General features: G+C 43.7%; 1 protein-coding gene across 1 annotated transcript in view; it reads left to right on the top strand.

Annotated features, from left to right (window-relative positions):
* GCN1 (GCN1 activator of EIF2AK4) overlaps positions 1–21,085 on the top strand; it is a 59,669-nt gene that overhangs the window by 28,713 nt on the left and 9,871 nt on the right. Inside the window, exons 27-53 of the mRNA XM_065417624.1 lie at positions 49–129; positions 681–824; positions 3,503–3,630; positions 3,824–4,013; positions 4,333–4,403; positions 5,603–5,768; positions 6,927–7,121; positions 7,611–7,857; positions 8,576–8,697; positions 9,016–9,130; positions 9,548–9,727; positions 10,125–10,345; positions 11,074–11,142; positions 11,371–11,509; positions 11,627–11,823; positions 12,193–12,335; positions 13,193–13,310; positions 13,453–13,668; positions 15,555–15,719; positions 16,058–16,219; positions 16,716–16,808; positions 17,061–17,204; positions 18,435–18,704; positions 18,994–19,107; positions 19,597–19,827; positions 20,220–20,413; positions 20,955–21,069. Of these exons, the coding sequence (XP_065273696.1) occupies positions 49–129; positions 681–824; positions 3,503–3,630; positions 3,824–4,013; positions 4,333–4,403; positions 5,603–5,768; positions 6,927–7,121; positions 7,611–7,857; positions 8,576–8,697; positions 9,016–9,130; positions 9,548–9,727; positions 10,125–10,345; positions 11,074–11,142; positions 11,371–11,509; positions 11,627–11,823; positions 12,193–12,335; positions 13,193–13,310; positions 13,453–13,668; positions 15,555–15,719; positions 16,058–16,219; positions 16,716–16,808; positions 17,061–17,204; positions 18,435–18,704; positions 18,994–19,107; positions 19,597–19,827; positions 20,220–20,413; positions 20,955–21,069 (4,230 nt within the window). The remainder of the gene's footprint in view (positions 1–48; positions 130–680; positions 825–3,502; positions 3,631–3,823; positions 4,014–4,332; positions 4,404–5,602; positions 5,769–6,926; positions 7,122–7,610; positions 7,858–8,575; positions 8,698–9,015; positions 9,131–9,547; positions 9,728–10,124; positions 10,346–11,073; positions 11,143–11,370; positions 11,510–11,626; positions 11,824–12,192; positions 12,336–13,192; positions 13,311–13,452; positions 13,669–15,554; positions 15,720–16,057; positions 16,220–16,715; positions 16,809–17,060; positions 17,205–18,434; positions 18,705–18,993; positions 19,108–19,596; positions 19,828–20,219; positions 20,414–20,954; positions 21,070–21,085) is intronic.

Raw genomic sequence — 21,085 nt, 5'->3', positions numbered from 1 at the left:
TGAACAAATTAGAGTGGCAAGATGTTATTTTTTTCTCCCCCTTCCTAGAATGGCCCTGAGTTACTGCCTCGCACAGATATGCTGCTGTTGCTGACCAGGGTGATTGGAACAGGTTCTCCACGGTTACAGGTGAGCTGTCCACTTGGTCTAGCAGTATAGACCCAGCCTAAGCTGCATCAACAGCTAAACCTAAGAAATATATCCATCACTTCTAAATCTCTGAGGCTGGTTGTTCACATATGTTCACGTACCACCAGTTGTTTTATATGGTGCCAGTATCTGAGGATAACAAGCCTTTGTTCTTCCTCTATTGGACCAACTAGTTCTTCCCCATTTCCCCCTGAGTTTGTCCCTTTTTATTTCCTCTCTAAGGCCTTGTGTGGTGGTCCTTGTCCCTCCAGCAAAGCAGTGTAGAAGTGGCTCCCTTCAGAGTCCAACTACACTGCTCATTCTGTATTGGCCAGGATGCTGATGGGGAGGAGAGGCAGAAAAGCCTTTCCCAGCTAGAAAGCAAAGCACCAAGTCTCTTCCTGGCTGCACGTTGCACTGCCACTGGACTGTCTGTTAGATTTTCTCCTTTGTTGCGGTGTAGTCAGATCCACCTATATTTTATTTATGATAAGTGCAATGGGACAGAAGGCTAGCAATAGGATCTCTAATGCTTTGTAATTGTGTTTCAGGTTCTGGCTTCCAATACACTGACAGCTCTGTGCACCAGCAGCAGTGGAGAGGATGGCTGTGCCTATGCAGAACAGGAAGAGATTGATGTGTTACTCCAGGCCCTGCAGGCTCCATGCATGAATGTTCGAGATGCCGCTCTCAGGGTAGGTGTGAAACATTTGTTCTGACTTCCCACTTAAACTCGGAGCTCTCTAAGTCCTTTGTGCAGGCTGCCAACCTCCTGATTGGGATAGTTGCCATCATTTGTTAAGCTGGTCTCTGGGCTAAGCTCTGTAGGAGGAGACCGTGACTACTAAATGTTCCAACTATGGACAGTCAGAACGTTAATTGCATTAACGGGTCTGCACTGGGTTTGTGGTTCAAATAGCAGTTTTGGCTTATCCGTGTCTCCTTCCCCATACAGCTGTGTAACGCTTTAACCTTCTGATTGCCCTTAAATAATGATAGGAGGAGCTGGTAGCTCTGCCTATAGTAAAGGTTGCCTGATGCTTCACATTGCAAGACCTTATTTCTGGTTGCTTATAACTTTGCCAAACTTTGGGCCATTTGGGCTGAAATCTTCCTTGTCTGCCTCAGGCTGAATGTTTTTAGAAAGTTTCAGCAAAAATGGGTCAGCCATTTCTGAGAATGGGATAAGGGGACAAGAGGTTGTTTTGTCCAAGTTAAAAATTCTTACTGCAGACTTGCTGAGAAGCTCAAGCACCTCCATGCTTCGGAGCAGGGACTTGAAATTTGGCAGGAGGGGGGTCCCTCTGGTATCAGGGATGTCTCGCTTACTGTTCCCATTTAAAAAAACAAAAACAAAAAAACCTGTCCAAATTTTGGCCAAGTTATAAGCTTGGAAAAAACGGTTTGCACATGCTCCATAGAGACTGGTTTGCATTTTGGCAGCTAGTTTTCTGAAGAGTCTGTTTGCACGGGGCATGCTGCATCCCTGGGCTGCAGGAGCTGAGCAGGCCTTTCCCTGCAATTGCTGCTCATCACTGTGGCACCAGACACAGGAACTGAGAGCAGGGAAACTTTTGTGCTCTGTGCTCTCCCTGCTGGCATCTGGGCAGCGTGGAGGAGGCGGCTTCCGGACTCAAATGCAGAAAGGACAAGAGCTGGACTGGGTGTGGGGTGCAAAGGGTACAGAGGGAGTAGATTGGGATGAAGAGCATGAGTGGGCAGAGGACTGGGTCTGGGAACTGGTGCAAGGAGTGGGTGGATACTGGGATTGGTCAGCCAAGGAGTCAGGGTCTGGGAGAAGAGACGGCTGAGATTAGACGACAGTGGGAAATTTTGGATGAGGAGCCAGGATTGGGGGAAGACTGGGATTTGGAGGGAAAAGGAGACTTGGACTGGGATGAGGGAGGGGCAGAGTCAGGGTCAAGCTTGAGGATGAAAAGGGCAAAAGGGTCTGTAGTCACTAGAGCCGGGGTTCTGAAACTTCATTGCACTGCGACCCCCTTCTGACAACAAACATTTCTACATGACCCCAGGAGGGAGGACTGAAGCCTGAGCCCTGCTGCCCTGGGCCGGACAGCCAAAGCCCAAAGGCTTCAGCCCCAGGCCGGGGGCCTGTAACCTGAGCCTCACCACCCAGGGCTGAAGCCCTCGGGCCCCAGCAAGTCTAATGCCAGCCCTGGCAAACCCATTAAAATGTGGTCACGACCCACTTTGAGGTCACGACCCTCCGTTTGAGAACCGCTGTACTAGAGAACGCTCCTCTCCAGAACTTGAAATGTAACTCCGTATTCCTGAGTTTTTGATATTTCTTTGTTGTCAGCAAGTATCTGTGAAACTCACTGGCAAAGTGTATGTCTCAGGTTGCACACACAATCTTAATTCTGACACCTCTGAATTTTTGAGTGCTTGACTTTGCAATCCTAACATTGTTTTAATGAAGCTTTTTTGTGTAGTTTATGTTATGCTGGTGTTTCGTTATCCAGCTCGAGAGCACAAGTGTTCTGAAGGAAGAAAGTCTAGTTGCCTTGGTGCTTTTATTCCCCTTGAATCCTGACATGGACTTACTTTGAAGAATAAATTTCCTCCTAGCATAGTATAAGAGTTGTCCCCAACCCTGGAGTCCTGTCCAGTGCTAGACACCTACTAGAACTCTACTTCTTGGTGCTCTATTGTGGAAAAGCAAGTTCAGGCAAGCATCTTCCTCCGAGTGTGCACAGCATTACTCGGATAATTCTTTCCCCTTTTATGGGATTTCTCACCATGGCAACAATTGCAAATGACTGTATATTGTCCTATTCAATGTAGGTGTGATTTCTGTCTTTTATTGGGCTCCTGATCTAGGCAATTACCTAGGCCTGGACTTCTAAGCGCTATTGCTTGGCTGCTGTACCTAATTACATTGGTTTTATGTTCTCCTAATCCCTCCTTCTTAGTCCTCAGTCACTATTTTACTGGTGATTATTGAGCAACTGGATGGCAATATAGCTTCCCTGTTAAATTACAAAATGTGTTCTTCAGAAAGGTGAATGTAACACTTCTTTTGTGTGAGAGTGCTGAAATGGTTCTTTAATCAAGTATTAGTCTCTTTGGCATGGCTGTGAGAGGGCACTCACACAGTAAAATTGAAAGTGTTCCCCCGCTATCCCCTTTGCCTATCTATTACCCTGTCTCTGGCACTCATTTTGTGCAATTTGCAGCAGCTTTTGGCAAAATGAAAGAAGTGTCAAGACGTTCTTCAGTAGAAAGTTAATTTAATCAATCCCTAATTTTCCTTTACATGGAAGATTTCCTGTATTATGATTTAAGGTCATCTCTGCTAAGGATGGCTATAGAGCCCAGACATTTGCACTGAATGTCCTATCGTTTCATTCAGGGACTAATGGAGCTGCAGATGGTGCTACCAACACCTGACAGTGATGAAAAGAATGGATTGAATCTGCTGCGCCGGCTCTGGGTGGTAAAGTTTGACGTGGAAGATGAGATTAGAAAACTGGCAGAGAGGTGAGAACTGTACTCTGTTTAGTGGATTGTAACAGTGATGCTTATTTGCCTTCCCACATGGGGTCTTACACAGAGGATCTGTGTAGGTCTTGCCCCCAAAAGGGTGCAACTTTAGATCTGTCTGGTGTTCTATGTTTAGGGGGATCTCTAGTTGTCTGAAGAATGATCAATCACCTCTTTGTGTTACTTACAGGCTGTGGGAATCTATGGGTCTGGAGTTGCAGCCTGATCTCTGTTCCCTGCTGATCAAAGATATTATCTACTACGAGGAAGCAGTGCGTCAAGCTGGTGCTGAGGCTCTTTCCAAAGCTGTAGAGCAGTATCGAAACCAAGCAGCTGAAGTCATGAGTAAACTTATGGAGATTTACCAGGAGAAGCTCTATGTAAGTAGCTGCTGTTCTGTGGAGTTACAGGGACAAACCACACATGCTCCATGTTATGTCCTTTTCTTACTCAGTCTGTGCACTTACCACATTCTTCTGTTAGCACTGTCATATATGTCCTTTATTTTTTGTTAAATGTGGCATTGCAGATGTGGGAGGCATCATGGATGTAAATTCTGTAGGCTAAAGAGAGGAAACTAGACCAAGTTGCTAATAAACTGCTATAAACTTTGTTTTTTCCCCCTTCATGCTTTGTGTGTGTGTGTGTCTCTCCTTGGAAAGGCATGCTGATTAAACGTATCCATTTCCCCACTCGCAGAGGCCACCTCCAGTTTTGGATGCTCTGGGACGGGTGATATCTGAGTCTCCACCTGACCAGTGGGAAGCAAGGTACTGTCTCTCTTCAGATTCTGCTCTTCACTTCCAGTGCTTCCTAAATGAGATGCTTCAGGCTTTTGCTCATGTTATTGTAGGTGAGAGGGCAGTGTATGGTCCAGGGAAGTGTTTGAGGAGTAAACTGCATTTGTACCAACTGGTGATTGTGTGGTCTCCCCTATTGTGGGACACTTGTCCCTCTCAGAGCAGACTGTGCAGACCAATACAGCTTTGCATATTCTTCGGGAACATTTCCAGATCCATCAGACCATGGGTGGCATGTGGATCGCTGGCCGGGGGAGGCTAGCCCCCAGCTCTGCCCCTTCCAGCTGAGGTCCTGCCGCAGCTCAGAGCCTCCCACCCCAGCCACCGGCCCCTGCCCCAGGCTAGCGGCCCCAGTCCCGGAGCGCCAGGTGGGTGGCCGCGGCCCCAGTGCCAGCCTGAGCTGGAGCCGCTCCACAGAGGAACTGGGAAGAGCAGGAAGTAGGCGGGGGTCTGGGGGCGGAACATGGGCAGAGCCACACATGGCTGTTTGGGAAGGCACAGCCTTCCCCAGCCTATGATACCTGCCACCCATGCATCAGACTGTTGGTCTTCACAAATTTATCCCTGTCAGTCTCATAAGAACAGAATCTTTTCCTATCAAAATGGCTCGTTTGTGGTTTATGTCAACAGATTCTCAGTCTCTGTTCCATGCTCAATCATTTGTGTCAAGAATAACAGTGCTAGCCTTAGTGAACTGGATAAATTCCAACTTGGATAATTATATTCTGCCTACTTAAACGCTTTCTGTAGTTTTAATTGGACAGCGTATTGGTCACTGCTTCCCTTAAACAAATCTGTTCTTTAGTGCTTATGTGCACTGTTATACGCCTACTGCCTGTCAGTGGTAGATTAAGTGATCCTTGTGTTTGGGTTTGTGTAAAGTGCTTGAGATCCTTCAGCTGAAAGTTTCGGTATGAATGCCAGATTATTGTTCCTTTGGGAACTTGCAGCAGGGAGCTGAAAGTGAAATGGTGGTTGCTGCTCTGGGATAATCACTTTGGGAAAATTGGCACAGCTGCTGAACTATCTGAAATGTTACGGTTCCATGACGTTCTCTCTGTTCACTGTTGGAATTGGAAGTGTGATAGCCGCAAAAAACAAGCGCTTACAAAAGTCACTGGTCTGAATCATGGAAGCCCAATTCATACATAATACATTTTTTTATACAGATGTGGCATAGCCTTGGCCTTGAACAAACTCTCTCAGTACCTGGATAGTTCTCAGGTGAAGCCCCTTTTTCAGTTCTTTGTACCTGATGCCCTCAATGACCGGAATACTGAGGTCCGGAAGTGCATGCTAGATGCAGCTCTTTCTACACTCAATACCCATGGCAAGGTAAGCTCAAATTCTCCTTCCCTTAAAGATGGGAATAAACATGAGTGGGACTTGGATACTGTGGTGAAGCCTTTATATTAGATAAAGCCATTGGTACAAAGTAACTGTTGAAAACTTTCATCTAATGAGAATTTCTTTCTCAAACAATTTTAAAATACATTACAGTAGTGACCAGTACAGACTAACAGCCTAAGATTCTCCTCTCTCTTACACTATGGTAAATCAGAAGTAATTTAGTTGAAGTGACTGGAATTGAAATGGTGTAAAACTGGTGCAATAAAAGCCGAATTGGACTATACTATTAAACAAAGGTAAGTAGTAATAACTGCTGTGAAGATGTGGCAGTGAGCCCCATCAGAGGCTGCCTGTGTCTGACAAGATGTCACGAGTATAACTTTAATCTCATGATGCCAGCATCTGAGAACTGTATATATAACCCCTATATATATAATGTAGGAGGCCTTGCATACAAACCTTAGACCCTTTGGCATTTTAAAAATGAATCAAATAAAAAAAACCCAACGTTTAAAAAAAATGCATGTTTAGTGTAGTAAAAATATATGGTATTTCACATGTAGCTGGTGTATGGATCTGTCAAGAAAAGATGAGTTGTCAAACCCAAAGCACTGCGCCCTGGATGGATTTGGGAGGGGAGAGTTGGAACTCCCTCATCCAGGCTTCAAGGGGTCTCTTTGTGATCACCCCGTTCCTGTAGTCAAGAAGAACTTGAGTATTGTCACCACTAGCTAGTGCTCTTAGTCGCCAGATGAGCAATATGAGGTGCACTTTCCTCTTTCGCTCCCAGCTCCTACTAATTCAGGGAACAAGAGAATGGGTGCTGAAATCCAAACCAGCTCTCCCACATGGTAATGCCCACCATTTCACTGGGCTGGCAGATTTGTGTATCTTTTTTTTTAATATTTAAGAACTAACTGCTTTTTCACAGGAAATAGCCATAGCCTGTAGGATACCACATGGTCCTAAATGCTGTAGTGTATGTGACTATCTCTGTATGGAAAATGAACTGTAAATTGAGACTCTCATAATTGCATAGTTTTAGCCTTTGATAAGGATAACAAGTTCTCACTGAGCAAAGAAAACCTTGCTCTGAGAGTGGACTTTAGTAGCAGGTGACATGTTCTACATTTTATTTTTCAGGACAATGTTAACTCTCTCTTGCCGGTGTTTGAAGAATTCCTGAAAAATGCTCCAAATGATGCCAACTACGATGCCGTCAGACAGAGCGTGGTCATTCTGATGGGCTCCCTGGCAAAACATCTAGACAAGAGTGACCCTAAAGTGAAACCAATTGTTGCGAAACTGATAGCAGCCCTGTCTACTCCATCCCAACAGGTACCTCCTTTCAAAAGTTCTCAGGAGCCAAGCAGAAGCAGGTAATTCTCTGACACTTTCAGGGAATTCATCACTCGCTGTCATCCCTGTGCTTGGAAATATGGACTCCAGGCACAACAGGAGTAGTGAGTTACAGAGCAATGGCTTTAGAGTGTTATAAAGGGAATGTGTATTCTCGAAGCCAGCGGCTTTCAGCCTGTGCTCCACGGACCTCTGAGGGTCTGTAGACTGTCTAAGATTTCCAAAGAGGTCCACACCTCCATTTGAGATGTTTTAGGGATCCAAAAATGAGAAAAGGTTGAAAACCATGGGTCTAAGCAGTTACACTCTGAAGTCAAACATGGGTTCAGATTCAGAAACATGAGAAGGCAGAAACCTGTCGCGGGGGACACATACCAGGGGCTCAGCAAGGTGAGTGGTGGGGACAGGTTATAGTGTTAGTGACATACACCTTGTGATATGTTTGATAACTAGTGGGTTTTTCCATAGGTCCAGGAGTCTGTTGCAAGCTGTTTACCACCTCTTGTGCCTGCAATTAAAGACGATGCGGGAGGAATGATACAGAAGCTAATGCAGCTGCTTTTAGAGTCTGATAAGTATGCTGAGCGCAAAGGTGCAGCGTATGGACTGGCAGGCTTGGTGAAAGGCCTTGGCATCCTTTCTCTCAAACAGCAGAAGATGATGACCACACTGACTGATGCCATTCAGGATAAGAAGAACTTCCGCCGGCGAGAAGGTGAGTGGCAGGCCCTCTCCTCTCCATGTTTTTGAAGTTTTCTATATTTGATCTGCTGACACTTGTACCAGACATACTGATACCTGTACTTCCTTCATGTACTTGGGACTGACTGACTTGCATAGGAAATCCTGTATCTGGTTACTCTTTTCCCCTCAATTGATACTGTTAAAGTGGGGAATGTGGGTCTCCTGAAACCTTGATTTCTCTTGTACAGTATATTTTAAAACAAACAAAAAACCCCACCTCACAATGGAGTAGAGGAAAGGGTCTTAGTCTCTGGAATGTGTCCTCGCTTTCATCTCAGAGAAGGGTGTTGCTAGGGAGGTTCTTGCTTCACTCAGGGCAGTAAGGATAGACGTGTAAGCTGGTCCAGAGGTGGCGATGGGTTTTTAAAACCTCTTCATTGCATTTGCTGCTGTATGTTTTCCATCCTTATTTCTCTTTCCTTCACTCTGATCCTAACTTACACTGGGACTCAGAAGGCTGCCGAGCTTCATTTTTAATGCTATCAGCCTCTGCGCCTTCTTTGGAGAGCAAAAGTCCCCAACACAATACTTCCCTCTGGTTTAAGGAGGGAGAATGAGATGCCCAGGAGGTTTCCGGATCCAAGTTTCCCATAAAAAATTACCTCTTAGCTCCTCAGGCAAATCTGATCTTCACTTCTGATCCCACGTAGAGTGGTGTATTATTTCCTGATTATCCTGTCTTTTTCTAGGGGCTCTGTTTGCCTTTGAGATGCTCTGCACCATGCTTGGGAAGCTCTTTGAGCCCTATGTGGTTCATGTGTTACCCCATTTGCTGCTTTGTTTTGGAGATGGAAACCAGTATGTGCGAGAGGTGAGTAAAAGGTTTCTGAGAACCAGGAATGTGAGAGGTGGTAGCAAACACTAGTCTTATTCTGAATAACTATTTAAATTAAAAAAAAAAAAAAAAACCCTTGTACAAACCACAGGCTAGTAGAACTTGGTTTCATTGCTAACCAATAGCATCGTATTCCACTGGGCATTAACTCTAGGTTGGGGCTGTCTTTCAACTAGCTGTACTGTTGGACAGCCACACTATTTTACCCCAGGGCCATGTTCCCACTGGCTCTTTAAAGAAGTGGGAGAAACCAGCAGTGAGGCAGATTATAAATGTCCTCTTTCCTCCTTCGAGGCTGCAGACGACTGTGCCAAGGCAGTGATGAGCAACCTCAGCGCTCATGGCGTGAAGTTGGTGCTACCATCACTTCTGGCGGCACTTGAAGAGGAGTCTTGGAGAACCAAAGCTGGTATGGACTAGTGTTTGACTCTGCTATAGTTCAGAGGAGCTTGAAGTTCACTGAAACACCACTTGTCTTGTTTATTCTTTCATCCCAGTGAATGCTGTGAGATCTTGTTCTCTTTGTTATACTACAGCGGAGCATGTAGCTTTTGGAATGAATGCTTCATTTATCATCTGTCTCAGAACCTATTTAAGCAGCATTTTCTTGTGACTGGATTCTAAGAAACGTTCTCTTGCAGCTATAGAGGTAGCTGAAGAGCAGGAATCTTGCCCTGCCGCCCCTTTTTAAAACTTCCCATTATTTAAAAACCTCAGCAATGTGTGCGTTTTCTGGACTATTGCTCTGTGCAGGGCTGAGTTTGAGTTGAACACTGCCATTGCCAGTCTCTTCCGTTGCATTAATTTTCTCTTACTCTGTGTTCAGGGTCCGTGGAGTTGCTGGGGGCTATGGCATACTGTGCCCCAAAACAGCTCTCTTCCTGCCTGCCAAATATCGTGCCAAAGCTCACTGAAGTGCTCACAGACTCCCATGTAAAAGTGCAAAAGGCAGGACAGCAGGCTCTTAGGCAAATTGGCTCTGTTATCAGGAATCCGGAGATCCTGGGTAAGAACCCTGTGCCTGTTTGTGTGTGTGTATCTGTTGTTTGATTGCTCGAAGCATCCTGATATGAGACCCTAGTTCATAACCATGTCCTAGAGCCAGGACCCTTTTAGTTTATGTTCACATTGAATCATATAAACTTGAAACAAAATCCACTTTTAGAAAGGTATAACCTGAAAACTGCAACCCAAGTGTCTGTTTTTATGCTTTCTAAATGTTCTCTGAATCTTCTCAGCTAATGTCAAAAGGGCTCCCTTTGCCATTTCTCACTTTGTCATTCTTTAGAAGGATTAGCACTTCTTTGGGTGGGTGCGAGGACACCTGCTATGGCTGAAGCTGTCTCACTTGTCTGTTCCATGTACAAACATAGCCTTTTTCTCTCCCATTTTGAAATGTGTAGCAATTGCTCCAGTACTGTTGGATGCACTCACTGACCCATCCAGGAAGACCCAGGAGTGCCTGCAGACCCTGCTGGATACCAAGTTTGTCCATTTCATTGATGCGCCGTCTCTGGCCCTCATTATGCCCATTGTTCAGAGAGCCTTTCAAGATCGTTCCACAGACACCAGGAAAATGGCTGCCCAGATCATTGGAAACATGTACTCCCTGACTGATCAGAAGGTATAATGCTGGGGCGATCTTCGCTTACTGTGGAGAGGAAAAATAGACTAACAGAGCAAGAGACTGGGAATATTTTATTGATGTCTGGGGTTTTGTTCTTGGTAAGGGTAATAAGAGAACTCTGAACAGTTCCACTGACTAAACATGGATAATATGTGAGCAAGTGACTTCTGCAAAGATAATGAAAATCCTAGCGTAGTTGAGACTATCAACTTATAAACTTTCTCCTTTGATCTACTGTATAACTCTGGTGCCATATACATTCCCCAAACAAGTCTTGTAGAAGAATAGGTAAATATCAGTGCTCTAAGAGAGATGCCTCCATAAATCCACTACTTCTGAATGAACAGAGGTTTTCAGTGTTGGTTCACAGAAGGAAAAGTTGAAATAGTGTAGAGTGAAGATCAGTGTTTGATTCCTTGGTTGCTAGTTACTCTCTAAAATTAAACCTTGCATTGAGGGGAAGAGGGCTGGATTTAATTTAGGAAACAAAAATTTAATTTATGAATCAGCATGAAAGGGTTTTGAGTGACCTGCCTAATGTGATAGCGTTCTGTAAGGACCGTGTGGGAAAACTGAGTCAATTTGTGTATTATCAGTGCTGTGGAGGCTGTGTATTAAGCTCCCAGGGTACAGCTGTATCTAACTGTTACCAGACAAAGATGAGATTCTGATGGCTCAGTTTTCTTTTTGAACCCAGCACTTAAACACTGGGCTTTTTGTTTCAGGATCTATCTCCTTACCTACCCAGTGTGACCCCTGGACTGAAAACCTCTCTGTTGGACCCTGTGCCTGAGGTAAGTCTTGGTAGAACTACAGTTCTACTCAAGTGTGAATAGTCTTTCTGCCTGATAAATTAGGATTAATCCTAATCTTTCCACGAACTAGTTTGTGGTTCGAATAGTGAGAGAAGCTGTGAAAAGTGATCAGGGAGGGGAATTAAGACCTCCATATTGCTCTGTCTTGATGACTTTCATTATGACTGGATATTTTGCAACTCTACACTTCTCTCTCTTGCCTGTTAGGTGCGTACAGTATCTGCGAAGGCATTAGGAGCCATGGTGAAGGGCATGGGGGAGTCGTGCTTTGAGGATTTGCTGCCATGGCTGATGGAGACGCTGACATATGAGCAGAGTTCAGTGGATCGATCTGGTGCAGCGCAAGGTAAGTATAACAGGAGCTGAGCAATGGTGTTGGAGTTCCTTAGCTTGGACGAAATAGTAGTTTGCATGTGTCATCATTGTGTGTATACCAGTTCTGAAATCAAGTGTTGTTTTTCAGGTCTGGCTGAAGTCATGGCAGGGTTGGGGGTAGAAAAGCTTGAGAAACTTATGCCAGAAATTGTAGCTACAGCCAGCAAAGTGGACATTGCACCCCATGTCCGGGATGGTTATATCATGATGTTCAACTACCTGCCCATCACCTTTGGAGACAAGTTCACCCCCTATGTTGGGCCAATCATACCGTGCATCCTTAAGGTAGGAAGCAGATGGCAGGAAATTCATGTCGTAGGGAAGGAAAGTTCTCAGGTATTTCTAAATGCCTAATAAAGTAATTGATATTTGCATGGCATTGTCCATAGCGGATTCTATTCCTTGCTCTTCCAAGGTCCTTGATAGCATTGTTTGCAGGGTTTTATGTGTGGCTCTTAGTAAATCCTTGACTTTGGAGATTGTGGGAAATGGGAAGAGGTCTCCACTGGGCAGTCACTGCTTTGTAACTCATTACTTTTAATGGATGAGGGGGAGGAATGCACCATCTCGCTGTGTGGAAATCAAGTGCCATCTATTTGGTATTTTCCTCCACATTGAAAACCATACTTGATTGTGATTGGTCTCTTGGTCTAGGCTCTGGCAGATGAGAATGAGTTTGTGCGAGACACGGCCCTTCGCGCTGGACAGAGAATCATCAGCCTGTATGCAGAAACTGCAATTGCTCTCCTCCTGCCTCAGCTTGAGCAAGGCCTCTTTGATGACCTTTGGAGAATAAGGTAGGGAATGGGGAATAAGTTTTTTTTTTTTTTAACCCGGCAGTAACCATCCTTCCATCACTGGAAGATTGGATGGGTTTAGAGCCTCTCAGTGTTGCTCTTTAAGGAAGTGTCGGAGCTGCTTTGAAACAAGAGGCTCTCCCTCCTACACGTGGACTAAGTGTGGTGCCTTCGTAGTAGTGCTCTCTGACTCAGAATATGGAGTGGAATATGGAACATGCAGTTTCTCCCAGGTGATAGTGCAAAACACTCCTACTGGATCACTTAGCCAGGTCACAATTTTAAAATGCTTTTCCACAGCGGTTTCTCTGGTAATATTTAGCACTCTCATATGCATACTGCATTTCTTTTTTCAAAGTGCTGTCTCAACAATCATTCCCCCTCGTGTGGAAACATGAAGTGGAAAGAACCCTGGTCATAGCTAATAATGATGTCTAAAAATTAGTTCTATAAAATGGCTACTGATAAGTGCAGTCATGTGGCATCCCGTGTGTGTATTCATATCAACACAGAAGCCAGTCGACAGACAGTGTGCAAATGATTTTACCCACAGGCTGTTTTGCTCCTTTTCATCGTTTAGATCAAGGCTTATTTGTCATTTTGCTGCCCTAACATGGGGGCTCTCTAATCTCTGTTTTAGTTTGGATTCCCTCCATCCCATCATCTTTATAGTGCTCTTTCTCACTCAGATTGACGGAACGATCTTTATGGCATCTCGTATGACAGTTCACATTGACCTGGTTCTCTTCCTCACCATTTTCTCCTGTGGTAATGTCTAGGATAACAGTCAGTTCGGACAGGTACCCCTTGTTTTCTTTTTTTTCTGCATGTAACACTGATCTTACTCCCTTTGTCAGGTTTAGCTCAGTTCAGCTCCTTGGGGATCTTCTATTCCATATCTCAGGAGTCACTGGAAAAATGACAACAGAAACTGCCTCTGAGGATGACAACTTCGGAACAGCCCAGTCAAACAAGGTAAGTGCTGTTGTCTGTTGCTGTGTTCCCATTTGTGGGGAGATCCTATGGGGGTGACCTTTATGATGGCAATACCTCTTCTAGGTTTCATGTGGTGAAAAGTGCAACGTTGGCTTCACTGGTTTCCTTTTATTTATTTCAGGCCATTATTAGTGCTCTTGGTGTGGAACGGCGGAACAGAGTTCTGGCAGGTCTGTACATGGGCCGATCAGACACCCAGCTCGTAGTTCGTCAGGCATCCTTGCACGTCTGGAAAATTGTGGTCTCAAACACACCTCGCACACTGCGTGAAATTTTGCCAACCCTCTTTAGTCTTCTGTTGGGGTTCTTGGCCAGTAATTGTGCAGACAAGAGAACGGTAAGGGTTCTGCACAGGTGGTACTCTGCTAACAAAGGTTACTCTGTTCATAACTGGTGTTTGATGAATGTGGTTACTCTTTGTATAAGCCGCCCCAAAACTGCCACTAACCTAACCTTCTTAAACACACATGCGTGTCTACTCTACGCAGTCCCTTTTTATTCAGAGCAGCTATGGTGAAATAAACATTTTTTTAAACCTCCCTTTTCATAGCTGTGTTCCCATCTCCACTGATCATTAAATGTGCTATGAGCACTTGCTTATGGATAAAATATGGCATATAAGAGTACAACAAATAGAGATTAAAAAAAAAATCACCTCAGCCATTAAGTTTCATGCGACTAAGAAATGGAAAAAGAACAGGAGTACTTGTGGCACCTTAGAGACTAACAAATTTATTAGAGCATAAGCTTTCGTGGGCTACAACCCACTTCTTCGGATGCATATAGAGTGAAACATATATTGAGGAGATATATATATATACACACACACATACAGAGAGCATGAACAGGTGGGAGTTGTCTTACCAACTCTGAGAGGCCAATTAAGTAAGAGAAAAAAAACTTTTGAAGTGATAATCAAGATGGCTCAGTACAGACAGTTTGATAAGAAGCAAGTGTGAAAATACTTACAAGGGGAGATAGATTCAATGTTTGTAATGGCTCAGCCATTCCCAGTCTTTATTTAATCCTGTGTTGATTGTGTCTAGTTTGCATATCAATTCCAGCTCAGCAGTCTCTCGTTGGAGTCTGTTTTTGAAGTTTTTCTGTTTTAAGATAGCCACCCGCAGGTCTGTCATAGAATGGCCAGACAGGTTAAAGTGTTCTCCCACTGGTTTTTGAGTATTATGATTCCTGATGTCAGATTTGTGTCCATTAATTCTTTTGCGTAGAGACTGTCTGGTTTGGCCAATGTACATGGCAGAGGGGCATCATGTGCCAGCAATGCCCCTCTGCCATGTACATTGGCCAAACCGGACAGTCTCTACGCAAAAGAATTAATGGACACAAATCTGACATCAGGAATCATAATACTCAAAAACCAGTGGGAGAACACTTTAACCTGTCTGGCCATTCTATGACAGCCACCCGCAGGTCTATCTTAAAACAGAAAAACTTCAAAAACAGACTCCAACGAGAGACTGCTGAGCTGGAATTGATATGCAAACTAGACACAATCAACACAGGATTAAATAAAGACTGGGAATGGCTGAGCCATTACAAACATTGAATCTATCTCCCCTTGTAAGTATTTTCACACTTGCTTCTTATCAAACTGTCTGTACTGAGCCATCTTGATTATCACTTCAAAAGTTTTTTTTTCTCTTACTTAATTGGCCTCTCAGAGTTGGTAAGACAACTCCCACCTGTTCATGCTCTCTGTGTGTGTGTGTGTGTGTGTGTATATATATCTCCTCAATATATGTTTCACTCTATATGCATCCGAAGAAGTGGGTTGTAGCCCACGAAAGCTTATGCTCTAATAAATTTGTTAGTCTCTAAGGTGCCACAAGTACTCCTGTTCTTTTTGCGGATACAGACTAACACGGCTGCTACTCTGAAACCTAAGAAATGGAAGTGTTGGGTTTCAGATGTTTGTATTGTTAAAATTTTAAAAGGAAGTGAAAATATGCACATGGTTTTATACTGTCTAGAGTGGCAGTATGGACTGTATTTAATGAATGTATACGTAGCATGTATACTGTATCTAGATGCAGTCTGTATTCGTCTGAAACATTCTGATGGACTGAGGTACATAATGCTAACTGCCTTAGATCTCTTACTAGTTAGAATGGAATGTTCCAGTTCAGTTGGGGTTGACACGTTCTAACTAGTTGCTTGTGATAACAGTTCAGAGTGACCCTGTTGTATGATTGTTGGGGACAGGTTGCAGCACGGACGCTGGGGGATCTTGTTCGAAAGTTGGGAGAGAAGATCCTTCCAGAAATCATCCCTATCCTGGAAGAGGGTTTGAGGTCAGAGAAGAGCGATGAGAGGCAAGGTGTCTGCATTGGTTTGAGTGAGATCATGAAGTCCACCAGCAGGGATGCAGTAAGTTAAATTCCAGAGGGGAAATTTAAAACTTCTTAGCCTGTGTGATATTATAAAAGGATGAAAATGCAGAAAACTTGCTTTATGAACTGCCATAAAAGGAACTGAATTTCAGGACTAAGAGTTGAAAACTTCTTTTATATTAATCTAGCTCATTGTGGATGTTACAGATTTTCACACAAATTAATCCGTCTAAATTTTCCATGAATTAATTTCAAGTAAAGAGCAATTTATTTTCTGTTGTGTAAGTCCTGAGTTCCCAGCTGCTGTGTTCAGGTGTAGCTATGCTCCAGCTGCCATGGACAGATGTCCTGTAATTATATCTATATATCTCATAGGTGCTGTTCTTCTCAGAGTCCCTAGTTCCTACAGTGAGAAAAGCTCTGTGTGATCCTCTGGAAGAAGTCCGAGAGGCTGCAGCCAAAACATTTGAACAGCTGCACTCAACAATTGGATACCAGGCTCTTGAAGACATCCTGCCATTTTTGTTGAAGCAGCTGGTAAGTGTTTCAGACATGATCCAACACATTTAAAAAAAAAAAAAAATCTCACTGTAGGACAAGTTTTGAGATTCTCGATACAGGCTGAAGGAGGAGTTGGTCTGTAATGCTAGGTCTTTAGGGGAGGGTCACAAGTCTAATGATTTCATTTCTTCCCTGGATTCATCTCTTCTGCAAGAGGGGAAGGGAATGGTCTTGTAGCTAAAGTATAGGACGAAGAGTTGGAACATCTGAGTAATCTGGCTCTGCTACATGTCTCCACTGTCCTTTGGGAAGTTGCTTAACCTGTGTGCCTCACTATGGAGATTCTTCCCAACCTGGTAGGGAGGCTTGATTCAGTGTCTGAAAAAGGCTTTTGAGAGCCCCAGGTAGAAGGACTTGTATAGGTGCTGGTTGTATGATTATCCCAAAATTGTCACTTGAAACAAGGTCTAGGTTGCTATGGCAGAGATAATCTTGCAGGCGAGCTGGCTAACTCCCTGTACTCTCTTTGTAGGATACTGAAGAGACATCCGACTTTGCTCTGGACGGTCTTAAGCAAGTTATGGCTGTTAAGAGCCGTGTGGTGCTGCCTTACTTGGTGCCAAAGGTATGTTTTGAAACAAATCTAAACTTTGTAGAGTGTTTTATTTCTTCTTGCTTCAAATATTGTCTGCACTGATGTTCAAAAATTGGGAGCAAAATTTCAAAGTCTACACAGATTACTTCCCAGAAGCACTCATTGTAATTTCGGTTATGATGTACCCATGTTTAAGAATTGTTCATGCCTGTGTATTATGTGAGATGCCTTCTGAAAAATCTTACTGGAGTAAAATACTGTTGCTTCTCCTGTTTCCTTTAGCTAATTTCTCCCCCTGTAAACACCAGAGTGCTGGCATTCCTCTCCTCTGTGGCAGGCGATGCTCTGACACGGCATCTGGGTGTAATCCTACCTGCTATGATGTCTGCCCTGAAAGAGAAGCTGGGCACCCCTGATGAGCAACTGGTAAGTGGCATAGTTCATTTTTTGGTAAGTAAGGAAGACTAGTATTTTAAGTTCAGTTATAAACAATGTTTCAGGGTTTTTAGATAAATTGATGGTACGTTTTAATTCAATCCATTAGCCCCTTGATTCAATGATCTTTTTGCTGGTGGTCTATCAGGAGTTGGGAAATTTAGACTACCTGAATTTAAATGGGTTTGGCCAACAGTGTGTCCAATTAACGGGATCTGTTTGTAGCATTAGAAACTGGGGCATTAGATGAGAGACTAAAAATACATATACGCCTTTCCCCCCTATATAACGCAAATTTGGATATAACGCGGTAAAGCAGCGCTCCAGGGGGGCGGGGCTGCGCATTCCGGCGGATCAAAGCAAGTTCAATATAATGCGGTTTCACCTATAACGCGGTAAGATTTTTTTGTCTCCCGAGGACAGCGTTATATCGAGGTAGAGGTGTATTTTCTTACAGTTCTTACTATGAGTGTGGTTCTATTTCTACACTGCTTCTTGATATTTCAAAAATATATAATATGCAAAGTCCAGAGTGTTTCTGTCCCCAAGAGTTGATTGTTTTTGTCTGTCTGTTTAGCCCGGTGTAACTAGAAATTAAAGTGATGGATTCATTGTCCATTCTTAGATGTCTGTTAGCTGATCTTTCAGTCTCCTAGCACAGAGATTCCCATGGAACTATCTAAAGTTGTCCATAGCTGACAGTCCCTATGGTGACACAGACCATGGAACTGCTTGGATTAAGCTGAAGTATTGTGTGCTGGGGCCTGTGATCTCTAAACCTTTGCATTGAAGATGGAGCAAAATGCAACCACACTCATTTTATGTAAATTAAGTGCAGCCCTTTGACCCTTGGGAAGCTACCTATGCAGCTTCTCAGTTGGGCAAAGTTTGGGCAATTCTTAGGTTTAGAGAGAATCTATCATGTACTCTTCTCTCCATCCTTCAAAAATGGTGTTCCAGCTTTAGTTTATGCCCTGGATTAGTCGTTAAATAAGGACGATCTACTGTTAAAATTAGTTACTAACCAATAAGAAATTGATTTGGGCTCTAGATGGACTACAAGAACAGAAGACCTGTAGGTGATGTGACTGGTTTCCATGAACAGAAATTGTACAATTGTTAGTTTAATCCTGGAGGATAATGGTCTGTAGGGCAAGGCTTTGAGACGTGTGGCTTTTATTCTGGTTGAAAGTTAACATAAAGTTCATTCTGACTTTGTAGGAAATGGCTAACTGCCAGGCTGTAATCCTGTCTGTGGAAGATGATGTCGGGCAGAGAATTATCATTGAAGATCTATTAGAAGCCACTCGCAGCCCTGAGGTGGGAATGAGGCAGGCAGCAGCTGTCATTCTAAACATTTACTGCTCCAAATCCAAAGCAGACTGCACTGCCCATCTCAGGAACTTGGTCTCAGGCTTGATCAGACTTTTTAATGATACCAATCCTGTCGTTCTGAATGAAAGCTGGGATGCTCTCAATTCCATCACGAAGGTGAGATATGGGACAGGGTTGTTGCAGCGATACAGACTGGGAGGGAATGGACTTGGTCAAATACTCCTACAAGAAAACACTCGATTTTCACTGGAAATGAGGTTTTTGCAAAGGTTGTAGTATTTTAAGGACTGCACTAGACTAGTAGTAATATGGGTGAAAGGCCAGAAATTCAGAGAGAATGGGAATAGATAGCAGTGGCTTATCTCTTGGTAAACATGAGAGGAATTCAATAATTGTGGTGATTAATGCTGTTACACAGTCTTTGCCCTTTCTGTCACTCCTGCAGAAATTAGATGCTGGGAACCAGCTTGCCCTCATTGAGGATCTGCACAGGGATATTCGTATGGTAGGGAATGAGGCCAAAGGAGAACACATGCCAGGATTCTGTATTCCAAAGAAGGTAAATAAGTGTGTAGTGTGGGGCTGGGATTTACCACAATAATACTGTTGTGTCTTTCCAGTAACCTAGTCAATGTGATTTTTGTAGCTATCGGAATATTGTATTACTGGGGCATTCCAAACTTTTAGGTGTAGAGACTTTCTTTAGGTTACTGCTATTACTTGATACCCCAATTTGGGTTTCTGTTGTAAATAAATATTTGACAACTGTATAACGCACATGAGTCATATTAGTTGTCTTTTTGGTGGAAGTGTGAAACTGGACTTTCCTGCCAAATCTTTCAGGAATAAAACCTACTAAGCAACAAGCAGTTTAGTGAGGCATAACTGCATGAAATCAAATTGAGCAAAAGTACTTCTAATGGAAATGAAGATCAGTAAGAAGTTAAGATATTTCCAAGTTTGCACTTCCAATGGGAAGTGGGGGGAAAGTAGGTTAGGTGTTGTCTGCATTGTTGGTTCTAGTTTTCTTGTTTGATTCCTGTGACAGGGAGTGACTTCTATTCTTCCGGTGCTGCGGGAGGGAGTTCTAACTGGTAACCCAGAGCAGAAAGAGGAAGCCGCAAAGGCCTTAGGACTAGTTATTAAACTGACCTCTGCCGAAGCCCTGAAACCCTCCGTCGTGAGCATTACTGGACCACTTATTCGGATCTTGGGAGATCGGTTCAGTTGGAATGTCAAGGTGGCTTTGCTTGAAACATTAAGCCTTCTGTTGGCCAAGGTAAGATTCCAAATCACTGGTAAACGTCTTTGTTTTTCCTTTTTGTCAAGTCTGAACTCTCCAGATCTGTTAACCTTCTCTACGTAACCAAGTTGCACTGGGATTTTGCGTACCGTGTTTAGTTACAAAGAATACTCATGTCATGGGTGTGAAAACCTTCAGTGCTTATTTCTCTGCTTTCTGACAACTGAATTCAGTCCTTGCATGGTTTTCCCATTTTTTAGCTGTGTATTAGGGAGATTCTTTATCTGGATGGGCAAGTGCTGATTTTATCATTATATCGAAGTGCTGTTAGAAGACACCACACTTTTTCGGATCTTTCCTTTCTAGTTTTTGTTTCACATTTGAGTACATGTGATTCCCTCCCACCACCTAAATCTCTGCCTGTACAGGTTGGGATTGCCCTGAAACCATTCCTGCCTCAGCTACAGACTACCTTCACCAAAGCGCTACAAGATTCAAACCGTGCTGTCCGCCTTAAGGCTGCTGATGCGCTCGGTAAATTGATTGCCATCCATAGTAAAGTGGATCCTCTTTTTACTGAGCTGTTGAATGGAATCCGTTCCAGTGGGGATTCTAGCATCAGGTAAGCTGTGGAAAATGGGCAGGGCATGAACTACTTGGCAGCAGTGGGAAGAAAGACAAGTTTAACTTTTTTTAAAACACTCAATTAACATCAGAGATTAGTTGACTGTAGAGCAGAAGCCAAGGTTATATAAATGCTATGAAAGACTCCAATAGTGTGTTTCCTATTTAGCATTTGTTTCAGTCCATATGGACTTGGTATTTTTTCCTAGTTCCAAGAATAAGTCCACCTATCAGTAAAATGTCCAGCTCCCTAAGAAATGAGCCTCCTCCTCCAGAAGATTTTCCCTCTGTGAATGGTCAAAGACCCTTCCCAGCAGTAAGAATGACAATCAGGTGTGAACCAATGCAGGCACTGTTTGGTGCTGATGGTTTCCTGCCATTAGAGAAGCTCCATCTCCTTCAAATTTAGGCACACCCACCTTTGTACTATTCATTGTGTATGTGAATCTGTTGTTGGCAGCCAGCTTCTTGTACTTCGTTGACATTCTGTTTGGGGAAAACTGCAGTCTTGAATTGTAACTTGTGGTTGTTCACTGCAGAGACACCATGCTGCAAGCTCTGCGATTTGTAACACAAGGAGCTGGTGCTAAAGTGGATGCAACCATTAGGAAGACCATCACCACAGTGCTGCTAGGAATGCTGGGACATGATGAGGTATTGCTGCAAAGGG

Source organism: Emys orbicularis, chromosome 16, assembly GCF_028017835.1.
Source record: "Emys orbicularis isolate rEmyOrb1 chromosome 16, rEmyOrb1.hap1, whole genome shotgun sequence".
In the NCBI taxonomy this organism is placed as follows: domain Eukaryota; kingdom Metazoa; phylum Chordata; order Testudines; family Emydidae; genus Emys; species Emys orbicularis.
The sequence above is the reverse complement of the archived record's forward strand: the minus strand, read 5'-3'. Positions and strand labels throughout refer to the sequence as shown.